At 34.0% G+C, this 22,855-nt stretch overlaps 3 protein-coding genes across 8 annotated transcripts in view; 2 read left to right on the forward strand and 1 right to left on the reverse strand.

Annotated features, from left to right (window-relative positions):
- Positions 1-780: 780 nt before the first annotated feature.
- LOC136346217 (protein arginine N-methyltransferase 7-like) lies at positions 781-4,281 on the reverse strand. Its single transcript, XM_066295205.1, has 8 exons — positions 3,968-4,281; positions 2,630-2,964; positions 2,373-2,572; positions 2,063-2,321; positions 1,869-1,999; positions 1,304-1,808; positions 1,100-1,254; positions 781-1,046 (listed from the first exon to the last, which is right to left on the reverse strand). Exons 1-8 carry the CDS (start codon positions 4,239-4,241, stop codon positions 815-817), a joined length of 2,091 nt encoding a protein of 696 aa, XP_066151302.1. The 5' UTR covers positions 4,242-4,281; the 3' UTR covers positions 781-814.
- Positions 4,282-4,812: 531 nt separating this feature from the next.
- The window catches only part of LOC136346213 (zinc finger protein 93-like), a 169,969-nt gene continuing 151,926 nt past the window's right edge, over positions 4,813-22,855 (forward strand). For 2 of the 6 annotated variants that reach the window (XM_066295190.1, XM_066295191.1), the window contains exons 1-3: positions 4,824-5,076; positions 6,957-7,325; positions 7,386-7,510. In XM_066295190.1, the coding sequence (XP_066151287.1) occupies positions 4,942-5,076; positions 6,957-7,325; positions 7,386-7,510 (629 nt within the window). In that variant the 5' untranslated portion in view covers positions 4,824-4,941. Of the gene's footprint in view, positions 5,077-6,956; positions 7,326-7,385; positions 7,511-22,855 lie in introns of all 6 variants that reach the window. The other 4 variants (XM_066295194.1, XM_066295193.1, XM_066295189.1 and 1 more) reach the window with 3 other exon arrangements.
- On the forward strand, positions 19,046-21,366 carry LOC136346239 (zinc finger protein 239-like). Its single transcript, XM_066295244.1, has 2 exons — positions 19,046-19,142; positions 19,231-21,366. Exon 2 carries the CDS (start codon positions 19,254-19,256, stop codon positions 19,821-19,823), a length of 570 nt encoding a protein of 189 aa, XP_066151341.1. The 5' UTR covers positions 19,046-19,142; positions 19,231-19,253; the 3' UTR covers positions 19,824-21,366.

Consider the following 22,855-nt stretch of genomic DNA (forward strand, 5'->3'; position numbering starts at 1 on the left):
TTTGTTCAGACAGCAGTCTGAATTGCACACAGGAATATTATAGAACAATTGAATAAATTTATAAAAGAATTAAATTGTTATTGCGGGAGCACAAATAATAAGGAACATAGCATAACGCTCAAATATTTCTTAGTACTAAATCGGTTCTTTTTAACTATTTTCAATTATTTTTGTCTGAATGTTCTTCATATTAATTTATACGTGAATTGATTTTTTTGGTAAATAAAAACTGTCTCATTACAAGGATTTCAAATCCTGGTTGACCTTATAAATACTTCTAATAATGTAAATTTTTCAAGTTTATTCTTTGTCATGCTGCATTTGAGATACAGTCCAAAACTTGGAAGGATGTAACATTTAAGGATAAAAGTGTAATTTGTATAAAATTTTTAAAAATTTGTCACACTTGTAACATCATAGTAAAAATGCGGAAAGTGAAGAGTATTACGCAAGCGTAACGTATTTGGTTACTGTATTAGAATATAACCAATTCACATATTTCATAATATTTGCAATTTACACACTTGAACTTTGCTAGGCTCGGATGTAGCTTTGTATTTATTGCATTGTAAATATACCTCAAGTCCTAAAGTTAGGAAATAACTTTTGCTCTAATGGGAATCTATGAGCCAAGAAACGTTCTACACTATATGTAGGGACATTCTGATGAACTTCAGGAGCCTTGGCACACGAATAATTAAAAAATGAAAACTTATAAATATATTTCCCAATTTGTCTCCTCGTTTTCTCATTCTAATGCCGAAGTACAACTAACAACTATTAAACAAAAAATTCAACTTTATTTCATTACTCATCACGAATAAACAAAACTAATGTTACCCTCTTTGAAGTTAAAACTGAAATAAAACTGTAAAACTTTAACCTGTTTTGCCGTGAACAAACAAACTCCTTGTCGAGTATATGTGTCCCAATGGACCTTTTGTCCCACTACTATTGGTTGCGTGGGACCAGTTGAGATGGTGCCTTTTGTTGTATCATCTAAATTCCAGTCAACCCATAAGGCAATCCCATTACACGGTTGATCTCTAAAGAGAAAAAATAACAATATATGATAAAAATCTGTAAAGAAAAATATTACAATTCGATGTCAATAGTTCCTCTGGTTTCTAAAATAGATTGTTGCTCTTCAAGTAAATTAATCTGAGCTACATCAGTTTCTTTACTTAAAGCTATCCCTGGGTATTCCCACAGAGGTTGAGCCTCCACATTATCGTCACTCAGATTGCTTGACTCCTAAAATCTCTCCCTAACGTCCGTTGTATCATTATAAACACGCACTTACTGAAATCAAATGGTCGAAATTTGCCATTGAGAATCCCTCACAAATCCCCAATGGCTCTCGAATCTTGTTCAAGTTTTCAAAGTTAACAGCAACAGCTTTAACATTGCAGCTTCTAGGAAAAACTTTCACATTTTTGCTTAAAAGCGTGTTTATGCTACCTCTGAGATACAAGAAAAGCAAATTGTCCCATGGCAAAATGGTGCTGGTGAAGTAGGGCTCTCCAAACACTATGCTTACAGTGCTGAGATCAATATTTCTTAGACTCTCAGCGTCTTCAAGAATAATAGCATTGTATATCTTGTTGTGTTTTATAAACTCTTTTAAAATTTTTCGGGACATCAAGTTTGTATCCAGGAAGTATAATTTTTTAGCACCCAGTTTTGAGGCTACTAAACCGTAGTGAAAACTATCACTCAAAAACAAAATACAGCTGTCTTTATCAATGTTTTCCTCTAAGATTCTTAAGTATGTTTTGTTTCTTTTAGTGTCATTCAGTTGGCCTATTCTTCAAAACAAATACCATAATATATGGGTATACTTATACTAATTAAAAAAATAAAAGTACCTAGTTCTGGAAAACGCCACATGTAGCCCACACTCACACACAGGGCTAAGGTAATGCAAGTCAGTTATTTTCAGCATTGTGGTAAGGTTAAACCATAAAGAATACTCATCATGACAGCTTATTAAATGAATCTTAAGGAAAAATATTTATTGTATAAGTTTTTTTGAGGATCCAGACATGGAAACAAAACATACCTCTTGCCCCTCTTTAACGCCAATTTCTTCAGGCAAGTAGTATACAGCCTGCATCCAATGATCTCTCCAAGGTACTTCTACTGTCAACTTTTTTTTTGATTTAGGGTGTGCCCAATATGGAGCACAACTCAATATATGTTCTCCATTAATGTCCATTTGTAGCTCCCACCACATGAAAACCATTTGAGCTTTACCGTCTCTAAGACTCTTCAAAGTCTGAATTGTAGATCTTTCAAAAACAAAGGGAGTTTTGCCTGACCTAAAATCTTTAATTATTTTGCGCCTTATTGTGGTTTTTATTTAAGATTACCAATCAAATTTTAAAACTGAAGTTGGAGGAGTAATTGGGTTGAATGAGGATAAGGGTAGCTGACTTAATTGAATATCATGTACTGCAGCTGAACCTGGACATTTTTGGATATTTTCAGGGACTTTAATCAAAATTTCCAAGTCATCATTGTAAATATCTTTAAGTTTATTCCAATTTTGTGCAAAAGGACACTCAACCACCTGCAATAAAGTCATACTGAATTTTTTCCTATTTAAAATTAATAGAGTGGTATTTACTTGAGCAAAAATTGTAGCATTATCTGGGATAACAATACACTCTTTTTCAAGCAAATGTTTGTGGGCATGATCAAAAGTAGACAGTGCCCCTTCACCAATTAGCTCAGTATCAAAAACCTCTGTTACCAAGATGTTGCACTTTTCAGGCAAATCACCTTCACACCCCACAGACAATTTTGTGGACCTCTTAGGAATCACCTTAATTTTATCTTTGAAACCATTCAGCTCTATAATGTTCAAAGCACATTGACTCATAGGCTTAAAAGCTTCGCAGGCAATAACAGAATCAGCTCCGTTTCTTGCTGCCATCATTGACAATAATCCTGTTCCAGTGCCTATAAAATGAGTAATTCAGAATTCAATTTCAATAAGAATAAACCACCAACAGCAAAGAATTAAAAATATAAACATTAAAATTAAAACAATAATTCATAGTGTGATATGAAGAAATAAGCAATAAGTATTACAACCCATTAAACTAAATGTTAAACTTAAAAATGTTTTTAATACTATTCTACAATATTGGGAAATTCACCTAAAAATTATTTTGTAGAATATCTTTTAAACTGTTATGTGATAATATTGATATTTAAATTGTTCCATATGCCAAATAATAAATTAATTAAGCACATTTTGTTTAACTTTATCCTCTGATGAGCTTATTTAAATTACAAAAAATTTATAAAACAAGAAATGTTAATGTTTCAACCCATCAATGATCCAAATTTTGTGATATCTGAAATCATTTTGTTCCTAATGTTTCAAAATTCATTTTTCCTACTGCATAGAACAAATAAATGGCTAAACATTTATTTCATCATTAAGTTTCCTAAAGATCTAAGATGAAGACAGTATGTGACCTTAAATCTATTTTTGTCACACAATAGAATATCATTAGAAGTTAGAGAGACATCAAATATAGAAGTATTTTAAACAAAAATTTGGGATAAATAGTAATAATCAAAAGCCAAAGGGTCTATTCACTTCAAAAAATACAAAAACGAAAGAAGTAGGTTTTATAAGATATTTGTATAGGAAATTTTGATTAGGGAATAAATAGGTCTGCATATGCATTTTTATACTGTAAATGTGTTCAAAGCCTTCAAAATGAACTCACACCAATTAAAAATATGTGTATCAAAATAATTTTGACCAATGAATTACTGCTACAGTTTGCATTCAAAAGAGAAAAGGATATTTTAAGAAAAAACTCATTCAGTGAGATGTAATTTTTTGTTAATGAAAATATTTAAACATATTTTTAATACACTTATCAATAAGTGTTCTGAATCTATTTTACAGTATATAAATATCTTTCTATCTTTTTAATATTCTTACCTATATCTAACACATTAGCCTTTTTCCCCATCGAATGAACTCTCTCGATAGCAATTTTAAGAGCTCTTTCATAGAGTTGATTCCTTTCCTTATCATGAAGCATATCTGCAAAGGCAGACCTGGCAACTTCTTGGTGGTAGTCGTAGTCTTCAGTTTGAATTACCCAGTCATTCGTACCGGTAAGGGGGTTAAGTTTTTGTACAAAAACATTCATTTTTCGTTCAGCTTGAATAAAAATTGGATAATAAATTTTCGAAAATGTTTTCATAAACATTGAGGTTAAACCATGTGAGTAAATGACAGTGGTAAGATTGACATATATAGGAAGGAATTTGAAACTCTCTATCTTTGTTCTTTTACAAAAAAATCTTTAAGTCTATCTCTTTTCGATGGACAGTTCAAAAATTGCTTTGCTGGCTATTGATACAAGGTATGAAAATTCCAAAACCGTCATCGGGATGAGAATAATCAAATGAAAACTTTAAATTTATTTGATTTAAGATTTCCCAAGTTAAAATATCTTAATTATTCCCCATTTTGTACGTAGTTTTATATTATAAACGTAATTATAAAAAATATGATTTAAATCGCCTCTAATTAATATAAATTATATAATTGACTTTGACATTATCATTCCCACATGGGAATTATCAATATTGTATATTTTTCATATTTTGCAAAATTATTGGAGTGTATCTTGTTTCAGTAAATAAAACTATTTTATACTAATATTTAATTTGTATATAAAAGATTTTTGCTATAGTGTGTAACTGAGTATTATCATTATATTTAATATAATTTGAATTAGCCGCCTTAACTTGACCGGAAATATGGTGGGGGGTGAAGCGCGACGGTTGCCGAGCGTTTCTTCAAACAACATCCGTCTACGCCTCGTCCATTTCACCAGCAACCGTCGCCAAAGAAGCAGTTCCATGAATCACCTCCGATGAAATTTCAAGAGAAACTGCGCAAAAATGGATAATCCCGGTGAAATTTTACGTTTATGTAGACTGTGCTTAGTTAAGGACCAGGTTAATATTCCAATTTTCGAGGAGCAAGGTGATATAAGGCAGACTTTCCTCAAAATTCGTTCCTGTCTACCAGTTAAGGTGAGTGGCTTCGGCCGCCATTTTCTCCTTTGCAGGTTTGATTTTCGACAGCCCACATTTTGGACGACCATCCTGTATGTTTACGGACATTACCATTTCTCTTTACAGCTTTCTTATACAGGGATCCAGCCAGTGCCCAGCTCTAGTTTTAATTGCTTTCACTAATAATGTTTTAAGTTACGTTGAGGCGGCGGCCATCATGGCGTCCCCTTTGTAGTTTGAAGACAACTACTTTTTACTCAGACATGCTTCGTCGTTTGTCCCTGTTTTGCCGTTGCTTAAATATGATTTAATTTTGGAAGTTTCTTGGTTTTCAATGATATTTCAGATCCGACTTTCCTATTATTTTTTAAATCAAAGCTTAATTAATTTTTTCCAATAATTTTATCAATCCTCTAAACACCGTAACCATTTTGCTATAAAACTATAAATAAATTTTTCTCCGGTTTACTATGAAATGGTTTCCTAAATTTTATATTTTAATTATTATTTCGTGATGCAATATATCAATACTTTACTCCCTGCCCCTATCATGTTTTACATCGATTTCCTTTGTCTGCTCTAGAGTATACCGAGTACGCAAAATCAAATGCGTAGGATATACAGGATTGACCAATAGAATTTGAGCTCGTCCTTGTTTGCTGACAAACGGTGGGAAAAAGACCGCGCGGGTTTGATGGGTTGGGTGATGTCACCGCCATTTTGTTCGTTGATATTTACTGCGTGTTTGTAGAGAATACAATTTGCTTTGAACCAATTTTCGTATTGAGGATTGCATCGAAATTAACTGGGGTTCAACCTCTAATACTTTTTATTGTGGATTTCATTGAATTTTAACATCTCATACATAGAATCAAATTTGATATTTGATATCAAGTAATTCAATGTTATCTTTATGACGTAGTATTTGAAACCTGGAATATTATTTCCTCATTTTTGTACGGTTTATATTTAAATTTCAGTTAAAACCACAGTTAACTAATATGGTGATACTTATTTTATTGTTTTTATTATTTACTGTCCATATGATGCTGATGCAAAGCGACATATTTTAACTCATAAACAAGGTAATCCCTATGGAAACCCTGTCATTTTACAAAATTTTTCAAAATATTTTGTTTAAGGATATTCTGTTATTTCTTACCATCAACCTATTTATGATTGGAATATACTGAGCATGGAAAAAGTTTTTTCTTTATGGAACTATTTTCCAAATTTTCTGATTGTCTCTGAATCCTAAAAATATTTATAACCTAAATCAATTTCTGCAGTTGTGATACTTATTGACATTTTGAATTTTGCAGTTTGATTTTTATTACAATTTTGAAAGTTATAAGTTTTATTTAACTTCAGTTGCAGTATAGTAGAACTTGAGCATTTCACATGCATAACTTTTTAAGGTACATCTATTTTGACAGCTGTTTTTTTGTGTGTAATTTGGTTTTTTAAAATATATTATACATTGGTTTTTAAATTTTAAACTGTAGATCCAAAGTGGTTTCGATTGAAGATAAATTAAATTTGAGGTTCCACACAGGAATATCATGATTTTGACATTAAAATTTTGATAAACTTGCTTCGTTAAAGGCCCTGACTTGTTTACATGTTTTATATGGACAACAGTTCTGAAATTCAGTATAAATTTTTTTGAAATGTTTAATGCAAAAAAATACATGTTATAGGTTGTTCAAAGTCTCATATTTAGAAATGGTCCCTGTTAAACTTGGAATTTAATTATTACATGATGATTGTTCATTCACAGACCTGTTCTGAGATTATAAGTGATGCCAAATAGAACGGCCATCTGATGCTTTCCACTTAGCATGCCTTCTATTTTATAGTTAAAGCATTACATTTAACTAGATGTCTTTTTGTTGCAGGTCTCTAGAGATGACAAACTTCCAAAAAAGATATGCGGTGGTTGCTCGAATAAGTTAGATTTATTTTATGAATTCTGGAGCTCAACAGCCAATAGTGAAAAGACTTTACAGTCATGGCTGGGCCAAGAAGAAGAGGATGATAAAATGCAAGAGATCACCAAACCTGTTGAAGCATTAGTTAAAGAAGAGTCTGAAGCCTTGGATGATGGACATGCACATGATCAGTCCTTTGATGAGGCAACCAAAGATGAGGCTGAGGCGCCGCCCGCTAAGCGGGCGCGTCGAACTGCAGCCGTTAAGGCGCAGATTAATATTTCACATGACTCTGATGAGGACGAGGATGTGGATGGCGCTGAACCCATAACAAAAGTGAGTTCTCATCAATCAGTGTTATTTTCTTGGTTCTAAGGATGAGTTTCCTTGTTCCAGATTGAAGACGAAAGCGATGATTCTGACGGCGAAGAGAAGGATCCCAGTTACACGGAAGTACCTGGAACAAGTGCTGATGACCAAGCTGGTCCATCAGGTCTAGGCAAGGATGGAGTGGAAGCACCGTGAGTACTCGTTTTTTATTTAACTCCTTTACCCTAATACGTTTGGATGTACCGCGGGTTTTAAACTGGTTTGCCTTCTGCTTTTTTTTTATTGCTTTGAAATTTTTATGAATTTGTGTATTTTCTGCGGTCATTAGGTAATATTTTGATAAAAATACTATGAAAATATTTTGGCGATATATTGAGTTCTAATATGGAAAGAATTAAATATTGTCGCAATTATTTTTACCCAATTTCATTAAATTTATACATGAGAATTGTTCTTATTAGGGATGAGTCTGGAATTTATAATTTGATGTATGAAAATTATCTTAATTTTGATATTTTTTGATACCACCATAAAAATCATAAGCCGGGATTTAACAATCGTGTCTTTTCGATAGGGTAAGGTAAGTGGGATTTTTATTTCATATACCAAGGCAAACTAGTTTCTTTTTTTTTTTGCTTCATACTGTCAATATTCATCAATAGTCTGTTTTAGTTTATCATATCTTCATCAAAGGACGTATAAAAATCAATTTCCTGCATGCAACTTAAAGATTGAAATTGAAATTTAAATTAATCTCACAGCTCTACTTGTTTGAATAGTCATTTCTAAAGATACCACTACTTTCTGGTGTCTGCGGAGTTACTTTGACTATTCTAAAGCTGTTGGGAGACGTAGTTTATTCTGCAATTATGTTATTATATAATGCTGGCAATATGTTTTTACTGCGTCCAATTAGATATGTTAAACTAAGTTTCGTACTTGTTTTAATTGGTACAATCCAGGCGAACCTTGGGCAACGAAATTGAGTTTCACGTGATTCATTTTAAAGCTAATATCTATGTTAAAAATGCTTTCAAGTATTTCAATATTTAACAGCATTGACATATTTGTTAGCTTTTAAATGTATATCGTTTTGTTCTTTATAATCCTCATTGGATTTAGTCGTAAATTTGTTGTATAGGTATTTGACATTTTTGCTTTAGTGGAGTTCTTTCAATAGCTTTCCAACTTAAGGGTTGTTTTGAATGAATTTCTAAAGAAGGCAGTTAATGATTCAAAAATCTTGTACTAACTCAAATGAAAGCTCTCAATTTCATTGTCTATTTTATGTTAAGTTTTTGATAGTGTTGTTTTCATTTCATGCTTTCCATTATTTAATGGCAAGTTGTTTTTGTTGTTGAATGTTGTCTAAATTTTTGGACAATATATTTATACCTTTAGTTCTACACCATTTGGTGTTGAGCAGATATGTTAAAGTGTTTATCCTTTCGTTTAGGTAATTTGAGTGGGTATTTGACTGAAATGGTTATTGAGGCATTCTTGAGGCAAAAGGGGAAAGTCGCTACTTTGTGGGTTTTCCTAAAACAACTCATTTGGCCTAGGACTCCATGATTACTCCCACCTCTAATTTATTAGTGTGTCGATGTCTGTTTTCTTTAGCAGACAGTTAACATGCCTAGAAATTGTGGTGGTTGGATGATTGGAATTTTTAGAACAATGTTCAAAATGTTACTTACTTTAATGGCATTTTGTTCGTTCCTAGTCTGTTAAGGCACAGCCTGCTTAGCTCATTTCAGTCAAACTGCCTCACTTTGGTATTTATGAAAACGAACAGTAAGAGGTAATTTTGCAAATAAAAAAAGGTATAGTGAGATTTTTGTGGTAACGAGTTCTAGCATGAATAATGTACAAGTGCATTGCATGTTCTGTAGTTCATGTTTATGGGTAAATTTAAAAGCATTTATGGTTTAAGATGTATAAAAATTTGGTGTTGGGTTCTTTAAAAATTAAACTGCAGTGCGGAAATGAGCTCAAAATTTTCGTTACTTATAATAAATATACTTTATATTGTTGAGGATATGTCGGAGTGCAAACTTTCACCAGGTGTTTTGGCATATTTTTCTTTCTTTCAAGGAAATTTATGACTGAACATGGGGAAGTAAATTTCAAATAAGGAATTTATATTGTTACTCCGCCATTTTCTACTTTTACATAGCAAAAACTCGAGAAGAAAGAAGAAGGCTAAAATTCAAGAAGAAAGAAGAAATACCTAAACCTTTAGATGAAAGAAGACCTGTGCTTTGTGTGTGCCCAGTTTTCATAAACCAAGATGAGATATTCAAGAAATGTATTTCCATTATTATTTTAATATATATTTTTATGAACATTTTGTGGTTTGATTCCAGTAGATTGCATCTTAAGGGAAAAGTTAATAAATCAGGCCCATCCTAGTGCTAAAGTTATTACATCTATTGCTTAGTTTTCTCATTGGGCTTTGATTTATTGGCTTAACGGACGGTTTTTCAATCGATAGTTGAATACTAAATGCAAAGTTTGCATGTCAACTTAAAACAAGAAATTCAGTTTCAATGTTTTATGGTTGAACAAGACAATGCGATGGAAAATTCGTCTCTGGGAAATATTGACCTGACCTATAAAAATTGTTTAGTTGGTTATTCATCTATCTGAATCAAGTTTAAAATAAATTTAATATGGTGTGACAGGTTTTTTCATGACGCCAGAAGTTTCTATTTAAAATTTTAAAATTATTTCTTCAATTGTTTTCATGAATTGAAGTTTTTTTAATAAAATTTTTCAATAAAAATATTCTAGTCTAAAACTTCACAAGGTCAGCTTTATTTTCGTTTTTCTATGAACCTATCCCTTACTTCAAGAATCAAGGGAGCTGTTCGGGCGCGCCTACGGTAAGTATTACTTAGAAGATGTTGCCAGTACAAGATGTTTCAACAAATTGTCATATGCAATTTTCATTTAACGTCAAAATAATGTATGTTTGACAAAATTAAATTAACAAACACTACCTTTTGGTTTTGTACAAAAATTAAACTGAGATCTGGTTATTTTTGAAACACCCTGTATTCGTCAAAATTTCAGGCATTGTGATTTAAGCAGAGAGAGCAAGAGAGATGATTCATCTTTATAACTGTCTAATAGAATTACATATTGCTGAAATTAGACCTAGCGCTTATAGAACGGTAAATACTTTTAATTTATAGTAATTTTCGTAATTCTGAATGAACACGAAACATTCTATTTTATAGGGGTTTCATAAATCTTTTTGGTGGTATTCGAAGTTGTAAGAAATACTGACACGAAAAAGTGCATGGGATGTCTCAGGTCAAGGTTAAAAATTTAATGTTTATCGGTGCAAAAAGTGTTCTAAGGATAAACCATCTCTCATTGACGCCTGGTAACTAGTGTTCGATCATTTAACATTTCTTAAGATATTTGTGGCTAATAATATAGTGACTGTGAAAGTGATTAGTTCTAGATTCGTCTGCCAAGGTTGGCAATATTAAATTAAGACAGCAGAGTATTTTTTGAGGATTATTGAAAAAAAATTACCTATATTTTCAAAACTTATGCTAGGAATAAAGTAGCGAATGAATTTGGTATTTGATCTATAGAGATTCTATTACAAAATAGATATAGTCTTGCAATTACATACTGCTATAAATATTTTGTTTTTCTCTTGATTTACATTATCTGTGATAGAAATTGAAGTGTGTGTATTCAAACATACTATTTTTTATATGAAACACTAACAATCTGACGAAGTGTTAATTGATCTCCGTATATAGAATGTTCGAACAAATGGGATCGGAAACTAATTAAAGAGATATATGATTAAGGTTTTGCGAAATATGACAGGACCCATTAACATATTTACACTACTATTTCATAACGATAAGAGTGTTAAAGATATGTATGAAATGTTTCGTTTATAGCAAGTAATGCATCAGTGCTGAAGACTGCATATATTATTGTACGTTTGTATAGCGTTTTATTATCAAGTTTTCACAAAGTAAAGATGTCAGAATTGTTTACTCATAAAACCAATTGGGGAATTTTGGTTGTTGAGCTACAAAGTCAAATAATTGCGACAAAAATCGGAAAATTGAAATCTAATTGCACGTTTGCTTCTACTTTTTTTAGAGGCTCTTCCTTTGCTTGCTCTATTTGCGGACAATTTTTCAACAAGTCCTGGCGCCTTAAGTACCATCTAAAGAGCCTTAGCATTCAATTACAAATGCACTGTTCGACTTGCAACCAGTACCTGGATGAACCTTGTGAACACGCTCCAAATCCAGATGTCCTCTATTGCAAATTCTGCAGAGCAACTGTTGCTGAGGACAGGGAAGACCACATATGTTTCCATGTACACAGTGAAAAAGGCAACTCTTCAAAACCAGCTGTACACTTAAAACGAGGTTGGCCCCCTCCTCCGTACGTTTGCTCCTATTGTAGCAAAGAGTTCGGAAAATACGGTTACCAGCAGCTGCTTAAGCACGAAAGGATGCATGAGAAGCTCCACAGCTCGATTATTCAATGCAAAAAGTGTGACTTGGTGTTTAAAACCGAAAAGGAAAAGGCGTCCCACAAGTACAAATTTCACAAACATGTACCAGTCGGGGTATGTGATATCTGCGGTTTTGCCACCAAGCATATTGCCCGTCATCGGGCCGTACACTTGAACGATCGGCCCTTTCAGTGCGAATTGTGCCCGAAGAGTTTCAGAGCCAATTACGGCCTAAAAAAACATATGCTCATTCATAGCGATGAGGCTAAGTATCAATGCAAAGTATGTGGAAAAGCGTTTAAGTTTAGTTATAATTTGACTGTACACATGCGTATTCACGAGAATGTAAAGCCGTTTGAGTGCTCGATTTGCAATAAGACTTTCACGACGAAACAGTGGAGGGATAAGCATGCACAGACGCATTGTTGAGGTGATTGGCAAAGATGTTCGAAATGTATTTAATACATATATTTTTTTATTAAGTGTTTTTAACATTAAAAAGATTTGAGGTGCTAAAATTTTTCTTAAAGGCGACGTAAAGTTTCTATCATATCACGAGGCTCATTGTTTCTCAATGCCTACAAATATATCGAAATTTCAGAGAAAACTGAAATTTTTTAGTGTCATTTTATTTAATATTTTATTTATTGGTGGAGAAGTTGAGTCCATTCAAAGTTCTCAACAGGGTATTAAGTTTTACCGACAATGGGATAACGCCATCTTGAGGATTAATCGGTAGTTACTACAAATTGCAATTTTTTTTTAATTCGGCGCCATCTTGGTATTTTTAAAGCGTCCTGCACCTATAATTTGTAATTGAAAATCTGCTTGATATTCAATGATTGAAAAAATGTTATTCTCTCTTTTAAGTCACTTTAACGTTGCATCTGCCAATGTCTTTCCTTCCACACATTTGTCTATTATACCTGGTATTTTTTAAAGGTGGTCTATCCCAAGTTTTCTACTGATTTTAAAATAAAGTGCATTTCCCTACTTTAAATATGTAAAAGTTTCCACATTTTAATCGTAGAGAGAGAGAATGTGCTTTACTATGACGTGTATCACCAGTTCATACTTCTATACAAAACGGCGAAAAATTTAACAAAATCAACTTTCCGTTTGTTTAATACTTAGGGGACGACAACTTCATAAAAGTACCCAGTATAATTAATATTTTTTAATTCTTTAGTATAACAATTAAGTTGAAGTGCAATATTAACTTAAATTTAATACAACATTTTATGTTACATTATTCCATTTGCCGAATTTCGTTGGATTAGTTATAATATAATGCCTAAAACACCCGTGATGCACCTTATTTCAGCAAGTTAACTGACGGATCTTATTAAAACCATTAAGCAATTATCTTTCAGGCTATTACTAATAAAACGGATCTGCAAGAAAAAGGCTCAATGCGAAACTTGTGGACGAACTTTCAACTCCAAAACTCAACTGCAATACCACATTCGGAACCTGATAATCAAAGTTATTTCCAAATGTCTGGATTGTCATTCCACGTCACCAATATATGATAAAGATTGCAGCCACTCTGAGGACACCAGAACTTTCCACCGGTGCGAAATCTGCGGTCTCCAAGTGGAGGAGCCTTTTCATGATCATGCTTGCTTTCATTTGCATCCCAAGAAGTTGGCCCGGAGAAGCAATAATTATAGAAAAGCAGCTGATGTTGATGTTGATGCAGAAGATTCTGTGGATGGAATTAATTGGAGTGATGAATTTGAGAAGTGTATTTATTGCAACACAACCATGGCAGCAACTCTGCTCAACAAGCATGAATCATGGCATAGAAAATTCGACAAGAACGTTAAAGATCTTCTAGAAGTGAAACCGTCTATTAGAATTCATAAGGATGCGGAAGGACTCTGCGCATATTGTGGAGTCCTCAAACCCGGCAATAAGTTGCGCAGACATGAATACGTTGAGCATGTTAAAAAGTATATTAAGAAAGTTTGCGATATCTGCGGAATTTTTACTTGTCCTACGTATATTAAAGAGCATATGCGCACTCATGATTCAGAGAAAGGGTTTAAATGTGAAGATTGTGGTAAGGCTTTTTTCAGGAAGAAAGCTTTGGCTAGGCATAGGTTGGTGCACTCTGATGAGGCTAGGTACGTCTGCACCATATGCGGAAAGTCGTTTAAAATTAAGTTCAATTTGAGGGTGCATATGCGCAGCCATGACGATGTTAAGCCTTTTCCTTGTTCGGTGTGCAAGAAAACCTTCACAACCAAGCAATGGAGAGATAATCATCTGAAAACTCATGGAATTATAGGGACTAAGTAATGAGCGAGTGAATTCTCATGAACAAATTATGAATTTGAAATGAATCAAATCTGACACAATTATCACAACTCTTACGTAGTTATCTCATTAGGACAGGGTATTGATAAAAGTAGTGGGGAAGTTGTACTTTTGTAAGTTTTCTGCCTAGTTTAAGAGATTTTTCATTGGTTTGAGAATGTTCAGAATTAGGTCTATTAACGAAAGCGTGGTGGAGCAGGTATATAAAGTTTTCACCAAGAATATTAATTTTGGAAGTTAACTTTCTGATTATTTTTGGATGAGTTTTTTATTTTTCATTTTAGAAAATCCGTCTTTTAAGTGAGACACATTTGAATTGAAATGTTTATGAAGTTTCACGTTGGACTTAATCCCAAAAACGTATTTCTTATATCAATTATCATTATATTTTATAAAAAAAGTTATATTATCAATATAAATTTGAAATACATTAACAAAAACATACTCTCCATAGAGAGATTTCCTCGCCTCTCACAAATTTTTCATCAGGAAACTATAACTTTCAATTAATGAAAACGTGCTTACAAAATACTAGAATAATCAGGTGCGTCTTAAATACTGAAGTTTCAGCTTATATTAAAAAATGACTAACAATGGTTGTTAACTTAACAAGTGCGGATAGTGAAACTTTATCGTACGATGCACTTTGCAGCAGTTGAGTGCGAGATATAATTTTTTAGCGATTTGTAAAATTTCTAGTTTTAGTCTCATTTAAAAAACCGTTTTGACAGAATTTTATCTCTTCATATTTCGTAAATCAAACGATTTTTGCAACATTGTTTTCAAATCTTAATTCAAGCTCAGCAACTTCTGCGTAATTTAATTGACCTTCTAATACTCAACCATTTGGAGATAGGAATAGGAAACCACGGCAATTGGACCACCCTGCACAAGAATTAGATAATCTGACAGCCGGCGGTAATAGAAGTTTTGAGTTGTCTACCATTCAGGCATACCCCGTTCAATAAGTTTGTCTTTATAACAGATTTTACGGAACATTTACGGTAGATTCCATCTAGTTACTTTAGGGCGTAGTACCTATTTTTAGCAGTTTTTGCGATCGTGACTAACAGACAAATTTTACTTTAATTCATGTGAAATGTTTCACTTTTATGAAACTAATTCCAATTTACAAAAGATTTCTAACAATTGCACCTGTCAAATGATACTATCTTGAAAATTTTGTAGGCGTACATTCAAACCAATTGCTTGAAGATTTGAGATATCCCATTTCCCTAAATTCTAAATCTCAGTTCAAAATGCTCGTTAGACACAAAATGTCTTTCTCTCACTATTTAGTGAGGTACACTTATCTCGAACATCTACAGAATTTCAAGTTTTTATGAAATTTGTATAATTTAAAATTTTGAGAATGTGATTATTTGCTCATCGCAGGCAAAAAGCATAAATTTGTTATTATATTATACTCTCTTAACATGTTATTATTTGACCTACAATTAATTTAAAATAATTATATGTTTTTTGTTAATTTTTTTTTATTTCTCGGGTCAACGGTAATTACGGTGTTTGTTATAACACTATTTTCATATCTCGTTGATATTCCTATCTTAAGAGTCATGTGATTTAAACCGACACTATGCATTCCAGGAGCTGTCGCTTAACCTCTAAATGCTCAGTCTGCTCCCTAAAGTTCAACTCTAAACAAGATCTACGTTTCCATTGGAATCAGGTGATCGTGGAGACTCACTGCCAATGTATTTCCTGCGGCTTGATGAATCAAAACTGTGATCACCCTGTAAACAATAAAATCTACAATTGCTCTTTTTGCAATGCCGTACTTGACTCTTCGAAACTCAAACAACACAAGTGCTTCCATGGAACAACTTCGTATAATAAAATAGAAACTGATATTTGCGTCTTTTGTTCCCAAGAAGTTCCCTTGGCAGAGTTGAAGCTCCACGAAGATGATCACAAGAATCGAGAAAAACTAAAGTCGAGACAAAAAAAGAACTCTCCGAAGCAGGGGGTGACTATTTGCACCTTCTGCGGGGTGACAGTCTCTTATACTCAGTTGAAAACGCACGAAAGAACTCATCGAAGACTTCAAGTGGGAATCTGCAGTATTTGTGGGTTTAGAGCAAAGAATATTTACCAGCATATGGTTACTCATAGAGACGAGAGGAGGTTCCCTTGTGAAAAGTGCGGTCTGGCTTTCAAGTACAATAAAACCCTGAAAGTGCATATGTTGGTGCATGACAGTGTTGGCAAGTTTAAGTGTGAAACATGTGGGAAAGCTTTTAAAACGGCATATAACTTGAAGGTGCATATGAGGAGCCATCAAGAGGTGAAACCTTTTGGGTGTCAGTATTGTGAAAGGACGTTTACCACCAAGCAATCTAGGGATAATCATACGAAGATACATATTATTCATAATAGTTAAGAGAGCAATAAAGGTTAGGTTGTTGAAGGAATGGTGTTTTTTTTTAGTTCTTATCAACAGAAAAAGCAATTTGTGGAAAGGTGTTTTGTTTTGGGGTTAAGCAGCGTTTTGGCCTGAAAGATTTTCAAAATGATTTTATGAATGATAACTCTCAATTAAAAACTTTTTATTTTCGTATGGTATTTCGTGATCACCAGTGGAATTCAGAATGTTCCACTTGGTGACAAGTGTCATCTTGTACAATTTAGAAGCAAGTAGGTAGTCGTTTAGCAAGTATGCAGAGGTTCAAGGTTGTTACGAAATCTAAAAGCACCACGATGTCAAACTGGAATATCCAGAAATTAGAACTCTGATCCTTCGACCACTAAAATTCTTTTCACGCTTCTTTGCCCAAAAGTACACTTAACATCTGAAATTATTATGACAATGCCTTAATGAAGAGGAAACAGGAACGGAGAATCCTGGAATACTCGTATGCAGGGTTAAAAAATAGGTAATTTTTGGCATTTCAAAGTAGTGTTCTGTTGTAAGGAACTACAATATTGGGCGTGGACACCTTCGTTGACATCCCACTTGTCCATTCTAAGGCAATCGGACATCGGTATTTGAGATTTTAATTAACGTGATAAAAGGAAAAAAGCATTCTGGTTCGTTCCCGGTAACATGATCGTGTCTACGGATGTGATAACATGGGGTACAAAACAAAGCAAAAAGGGGATACAAATTCGTCTAATTTCTATTCTACGATTAAGTATAAGTTAAGTGTGCCGTTAGGAAGTAGTGGGCAATAAGTGATTAATATTCTGAGTTACATATAATAATTACGATGATATATAATAGAAAAAATTGATATTTCCTGGATTACAATCTGAATTACTAAAAATTCAAAATGTATGTATCTCAAACCTTTTGAAAAGTATGCTGTAATTAACAGTTATGAAGTTCTAAATAATCCATATTTTTGACATTGTAAAGACGAAAAACAGAAAATTATTCAATTTTTCGAAATTCTGAGATACGTTCAATAATTTTACGTTTCTTTGAGGAAGACGAGAAGACGTTATTCATGTCGAGAAATTCTTTTAATTTGAAACAAAGTTTACTGATACAGATATCTTCGAGAAATTCTAGAAAAGGATTAGTTTTCGAGAGATTTTGTATGATACAAACTGTTCACTCATCATGACCTCTCAACTACGTTCCAATATCATGGTCACTCTATTCATCTATTAAAATGACATGTAGCGGTATTACTGCGTACCTTCCAAACTCAATCATTCAACATTTCCATTTTCCAGGCCTCAAAAACCATACACTTGCAATGTCTGCCGCAAACACTTTCCTACTGCAAAGCTCCATAGCAACCACATGGACAATCTCCAGGCTTTCGTGTATGTTTATTGCAACTCGTGTGGGAGTAGCGATAGTGTCAGAAACTCAGAAAAGCACCATGATAGATTATTTTTCTGTGCGGTTTGTAAACACTTTCTTAGTGCTTCTTATTGGACTCATAAATGCCTACACAGAAAGTACATTCAGCAATTAGCTGAGGCTGAAAAGAGTTCTTGTGATGTGTGTTTAAAAGAGTTGTTTAATGATTTAGATGTCTCTAGTCATAGCTGCGCAGACGATAATGAGGTTTACTGTAAGTGCTGCAAAGTGACATTTTCTGATTTGAAATTGCACTGCAGGACTTTTGAGGCTAATAATTTTTCTAGTACTTGTTGCGTCTCTTGTCAAATAAGCTTCAGCTGCTCCGCAAATTACCAAAAACATCTAGTTGAAAAGCACTTGAGTTCTCAATTTCTTAGCAGTAAAAAGGAATTTGCTTGCAAATTTTGCTCCTTGAAATTCCCTAATAAAAACCTGTTAACAGCCCACGAACGAAAGCTGCACAGCAATGAAACAACTGATTGTCCTCTTTGTAAAAAACAGCTCAAACTTGCTAAAATGAAGGGCCATCTTACAACTCACAGATCTCAGAAATTCTATCAAAATGCCCCTGTGAAAATTTGTAGCATTTGCGGAGCTGCAGTGAAGAACTTTCGAAGACATATGATGACGCATGCCAGTGAAAGGAAGTACAAGTGCCAGTTGTGCAATAAAGACTTTAAATTGGCTTGGGACATGAAGAAGCATTTAGTGTCTCATCAGGGTGAAGCCAAGCACAAGTGCTCGGTGTGTGGGAAGGGTTTCAAGTTGGCGTATAATCTTAAAGTGCACCTACGCATTCATGATAGTATTAAGCCTTTCGATTGTCTAGTGTGCAGTAAGAGTTTCACCACTAAGCAGTCCAGGAATTTGCATTTGAAAATTCATGATAGGATATCGTTTGGGAGTTGAGTGGTCGAATAAACTCTGTGAAAAAGTAGCATTGTGTATTGACAACTTTTTTGTACTAAATTTAGTAAAACCCAAAAGTTTCCTCTGGATTTCATTTGTAGCTTCAGACAGTCCAATCTTCTAAGTCAATGTTACATTTTAGAAACCAGAATCAAGAGCAACTTCTCTTATGTAATGAGTGCGGCAAGAGAAAGTACCGGACAAGAAATTGTCTACTTATACATTTAGCCAGGCATAGGAATCGCAAAAAGGGCATGTAAGTGAAACGTAAAATCCTCTTTCATTAGCTTTCACAACCGACTTTAGCTCGTATCCATGTGACATATGTGGTACTGTGTACCTAGATCGATCCAGTTTGAAGCTCCACATGCAAAGAATCCATTTAAATGATCTGCAGTATTGCTGTGAGCAATGCGGGAAATCTTTTGTAAATCCCGGTTGCTTGAATCGACATATTAAGGGTGTGCATGCTCAGCAGAAATCAGAAGAACTCTTTCCTTGCGATATAGATGGTTGCAGTAAGATTTTCAAAAATAAAGGAACTTTGAATTACCATAAGCATAAACACATGAACATTTCCCTTAAATGTGAGTTGTGCCCTAAAACTTTCACCCACCCTTATCGCTTGGCCGTTCACCTCAGAAAGCATCACTCTGGCAAGGACAAAACTATGTTTCAATGCAACATCTGTCAGCTGCAACTGACAACAAAATCCAGCTTGAATGCTCATATTAGGACTCATACGGGAGAGAGACCGTTTGTGTGTGGGCAGTGTGATAGAGGCTTTACGACAAGTCAGCAGCTTAAGAGTCACAGTGTGGTACATACCAAGGAAAAACCATTTGGGTGTACTATGTGCTGTAAGAGGTTTACGCAGAGAGGTACATTAAGTGCTCATTTGAGGACTGGTCATCGGCCTGAGGTTGGGAGGTTTTGAGTAGAAGGTTGGGTGTTCATTTTTGTCTCGTGCATCAATCAAGATTGCCGTTGGATTTGTGAGTTGCTGTAATTGACTGGAAAAATTTAACATGATGAGAAATGAGAAATGTATATTTTATATACGGGTTTTTCTTGCAAGTTTTATTTATTAGTCTTGTTGAGAAATTTTAATATGCGTGAGAATGAATTCTAAAATCTGGGTCTCGTACATCCATTACTCGAGGGTTCGATGATACGACGGGATATTTGATTGGTCGTAAAAAAGTTTATTATCAGAAAAATTTAAATAACAAAAAAAATTATGTTAAAATGTTTACATTAATACTATAGCATGATTTGTTTTTTTAAATAGTTTTAATTTACAAGTTATTAAAAATTATTTTAGCGAGTTTACATCATCGTTTTGTAGATTGACGGATATACGAGAAAGAATGGTTAAGAACATTTTAGTTTCAATTGGGATTTTCAATTTTACCTATTTATTATTTTCATGACATTTTTGCAATCACTGGAAATTGGGGAATGTTTCATTACAATGACACATATTCAGAAATTGCTGCAAATGTTAGATAAGACGATAATAAATGAACTATAGAATGAACAAAAGTAACAATAACTGATGGACATTGAAATTGTTTAAACTTTATCCAACGTCGTACGCTTTGTGTCAACTCGAAGTATTCGTGACATCAACGTTTTCTACTATGACGGATGTATGAAAAGCCACCCTTAAGCGAAAGGAAATTTAAGTGTCAGTTGCGCAATAAATACTTTAATTTTAATTCGATCATCAAGAAGTCGTTTATGTCTTAAGACGAAGCCAAGTGTAAGTGTTTGCTTGGAAGGAAGGGTTTCAAGTTGACTTGTAATCTCAAAGTGAATCTAAGTATTTATGATGGGGTGAAGTCTTAATTATTTGGTATTCACTAATAAACGCATTACTCTCAAAGAGTTTAGGAATATGGACTTAAAATTCATGATAGGACGTCGTTTGGAAGTTGAGCTTACAATCTAAAATTGTGAACAATAGGCCTTGTGTAGGTGTTAATATCATGATTTTCCAAATTTAGTGAACTCTATTTGAAGAGTGGTTGGATTTGCGGTAGTAACAAATTCTGGTTTTCATATAAGTTTAGTCAAGCACAGGAATCGCAAAACGGCTGTATAACTGAATTCCAAAATCCCTTTTGAAGATGCTGTCATGATTTACTTTAGTTCATGACGATTTGTCATATGCGGTAATGTTTTCCTGGATTGAATCAATCTAAAGTGGCACAAGCGCAAAAGTATTGGGAGTAATGCGGTAATCGTTTTGGGACTGCTGGTAATTGAAAAACTTGCTTTAAAATTCGTCTCTTTATTCCCCAGTTATGTTATATGTCAAAATGCAGTTTTTAATGTCTGCAAGAGGCTCCTTGAAAACTGATTTCAAATGGTTCCCGTGTGATGGTCAGTTTCGTTGAAGTAAGCTAGAGCTGTGAAAAAAATTTCTATGGTAATATGTAGTTATGCCTAGTTAATTAATTAAATTTGTTTCTTTATTTAGTGTTTTATTTGAACTACCAAATACGATTCATCACCCAACATTGCATTAACTCGCATAAAAGCAAAACTTTTGTTACAGCAAACGCTTAAAAACCGAGAAAAAATATCCATATAGGCGTCCAACTATTTGTCGAGTTATCTTAAAGATACCGAGAATTCTCGTTGAAACTGGTCTAGTACGACTACAGAAAGATCCCCCATTAAAGAGAACTTTGATTTCAAAAAATCCCGAAGATGTTTGGGATGAAACAATTGACGGGCCTATCCACCCTGTAGGGGTACGCCCTAGAGCTGCTCTTGACGATCCGGAACTTTGGCCCGTAACTGAAAGACATTTGGATTCGGATGGACTGTTCAAATGTCCCAGTTGTGGAAAACTATTTAATAAAAGGACAAATCTTCGAGAACATATCAAAAATATCCATCAGCAGAGATATGCGTGTACTTGCCCGGAATGCGGGAAGTACTTTGTTACTGGAAAATCTTTGGTTTGTCATAGGGCTAGTATTCACAGGAAGTTCAAATGTTTATGTGGAGAGGAATGTTCTGACAGCATTGGTTTGAAAGATCATGCAAAAATCTGTCCTCGCAATTTCCGCAATAGATTTCGCGTTGTAACTTGCAGCGCATGTCAAAAGCGAATTGCAGACACTGAAATTGACCGTCACATAACAGAGCATCACCCAGGGGAAAAGGTTATAGGAATCCGGATATGTCCTCGTGAGGGCTGCGGCGCTGATTTCGACTCCTACGTGGGACTGATCAATCACCTGCGCATGCATCGCAAGAAGTACCCAAATAATAACTCGAAAAGTTCTCACGTGAGAAGGAAGTACCAGTGTTGCGTGTGCGGAAAGACTTATACGAGCGCTCCGTTTTTGGAGGATCATGTGCGTACGCACGCAGGTAATCGACCATTTATGTGCGAGAAATGTGGAAGAACCTTTACTAGTAATAGTTACTTGAAAACGCACATGAGTGTGCATAGAAAGGTGCCTGAATATAGGTGTACAGTGTGTGGGAAGGACTACATGAATCGGGCTGCTTTGTACCTACACGAGAAAGACAAACATCCGGAGGTTATTGGCAGGATTAAGAGGGGAGCAAGGAAAATAGTGGCTCAAATTGAAGAAGATTAGGGACAGTAGTAAGTGTAGAAGTATTAACATTTTTAATAAACTTGTTTTCATTTATCCAATGTAAATTTGTAAATTTATGTGTAATAATAAATAGTGTTAATATTAATAAATGTGCTTTTTTCCCTCGGAAGCAACAATTTCACCGATGTAACATTAGTTATTATACATTTAACAAAAATTATATAATTAAAAGTGAGAGAAGAACGTATCATTAGATGATCAAAAGAATAACACTCAAACCGATAATTTGCATAAAGTGTAATTAGGAACCTTAAGATGCGGTTTCCAAAATGGTTGTTTGATTTGGCATAGGGAAAACGCAATTTGATGTAATATATACGGCAAC

This window comes from Euwallacea fornicatus, chromosome 22, assembly GCF_040115645.1.
Source record: "Euwallacea fornicatus isolate EFF26 chromosome 22, ASM4011564v1, whole genome shotgun sequence".
NCBI classification, from domain to species: Eukaryota; Metazoa; Arthropoda; class Insecta; order Coleoptera; family Curculionidae; genus Euwallacea; species Euwallacea fornicatus.

Excerpts from the sequence above, each read along its gene's own strand:
- LOC136346217 (XM_066295205.1), bottom strand. The coding sequence starts at position 4,241 with ATGTTTATGAAAACATTTTCGAAAATTTATTATCCAATTTTTATTCAA. Across the intron at positions 2,000-2,062 it reads GCGTTAAAGAGGGGCAAGAG|ATTCATTTAATAAGCTGTCA; the intron begins GTATGTTTTGTT and ends TTTTTCCTTAAG. Across the intron at positions 1,255-1,303 it reads ATTTCGACCATTTGATTTCA|GAGTCAAGCAATCTGAGTGA; the intron begins GTAAGTGCGTGT and ends GAGAGATTTTAG.
- LOC136346239 (XM_066295244.1), top strand. The coding sequence starts at position 19,254 with ATGCAAAGAATCCATTTAAATGATCTGCAGTATTGCTGTGAGCAATGC.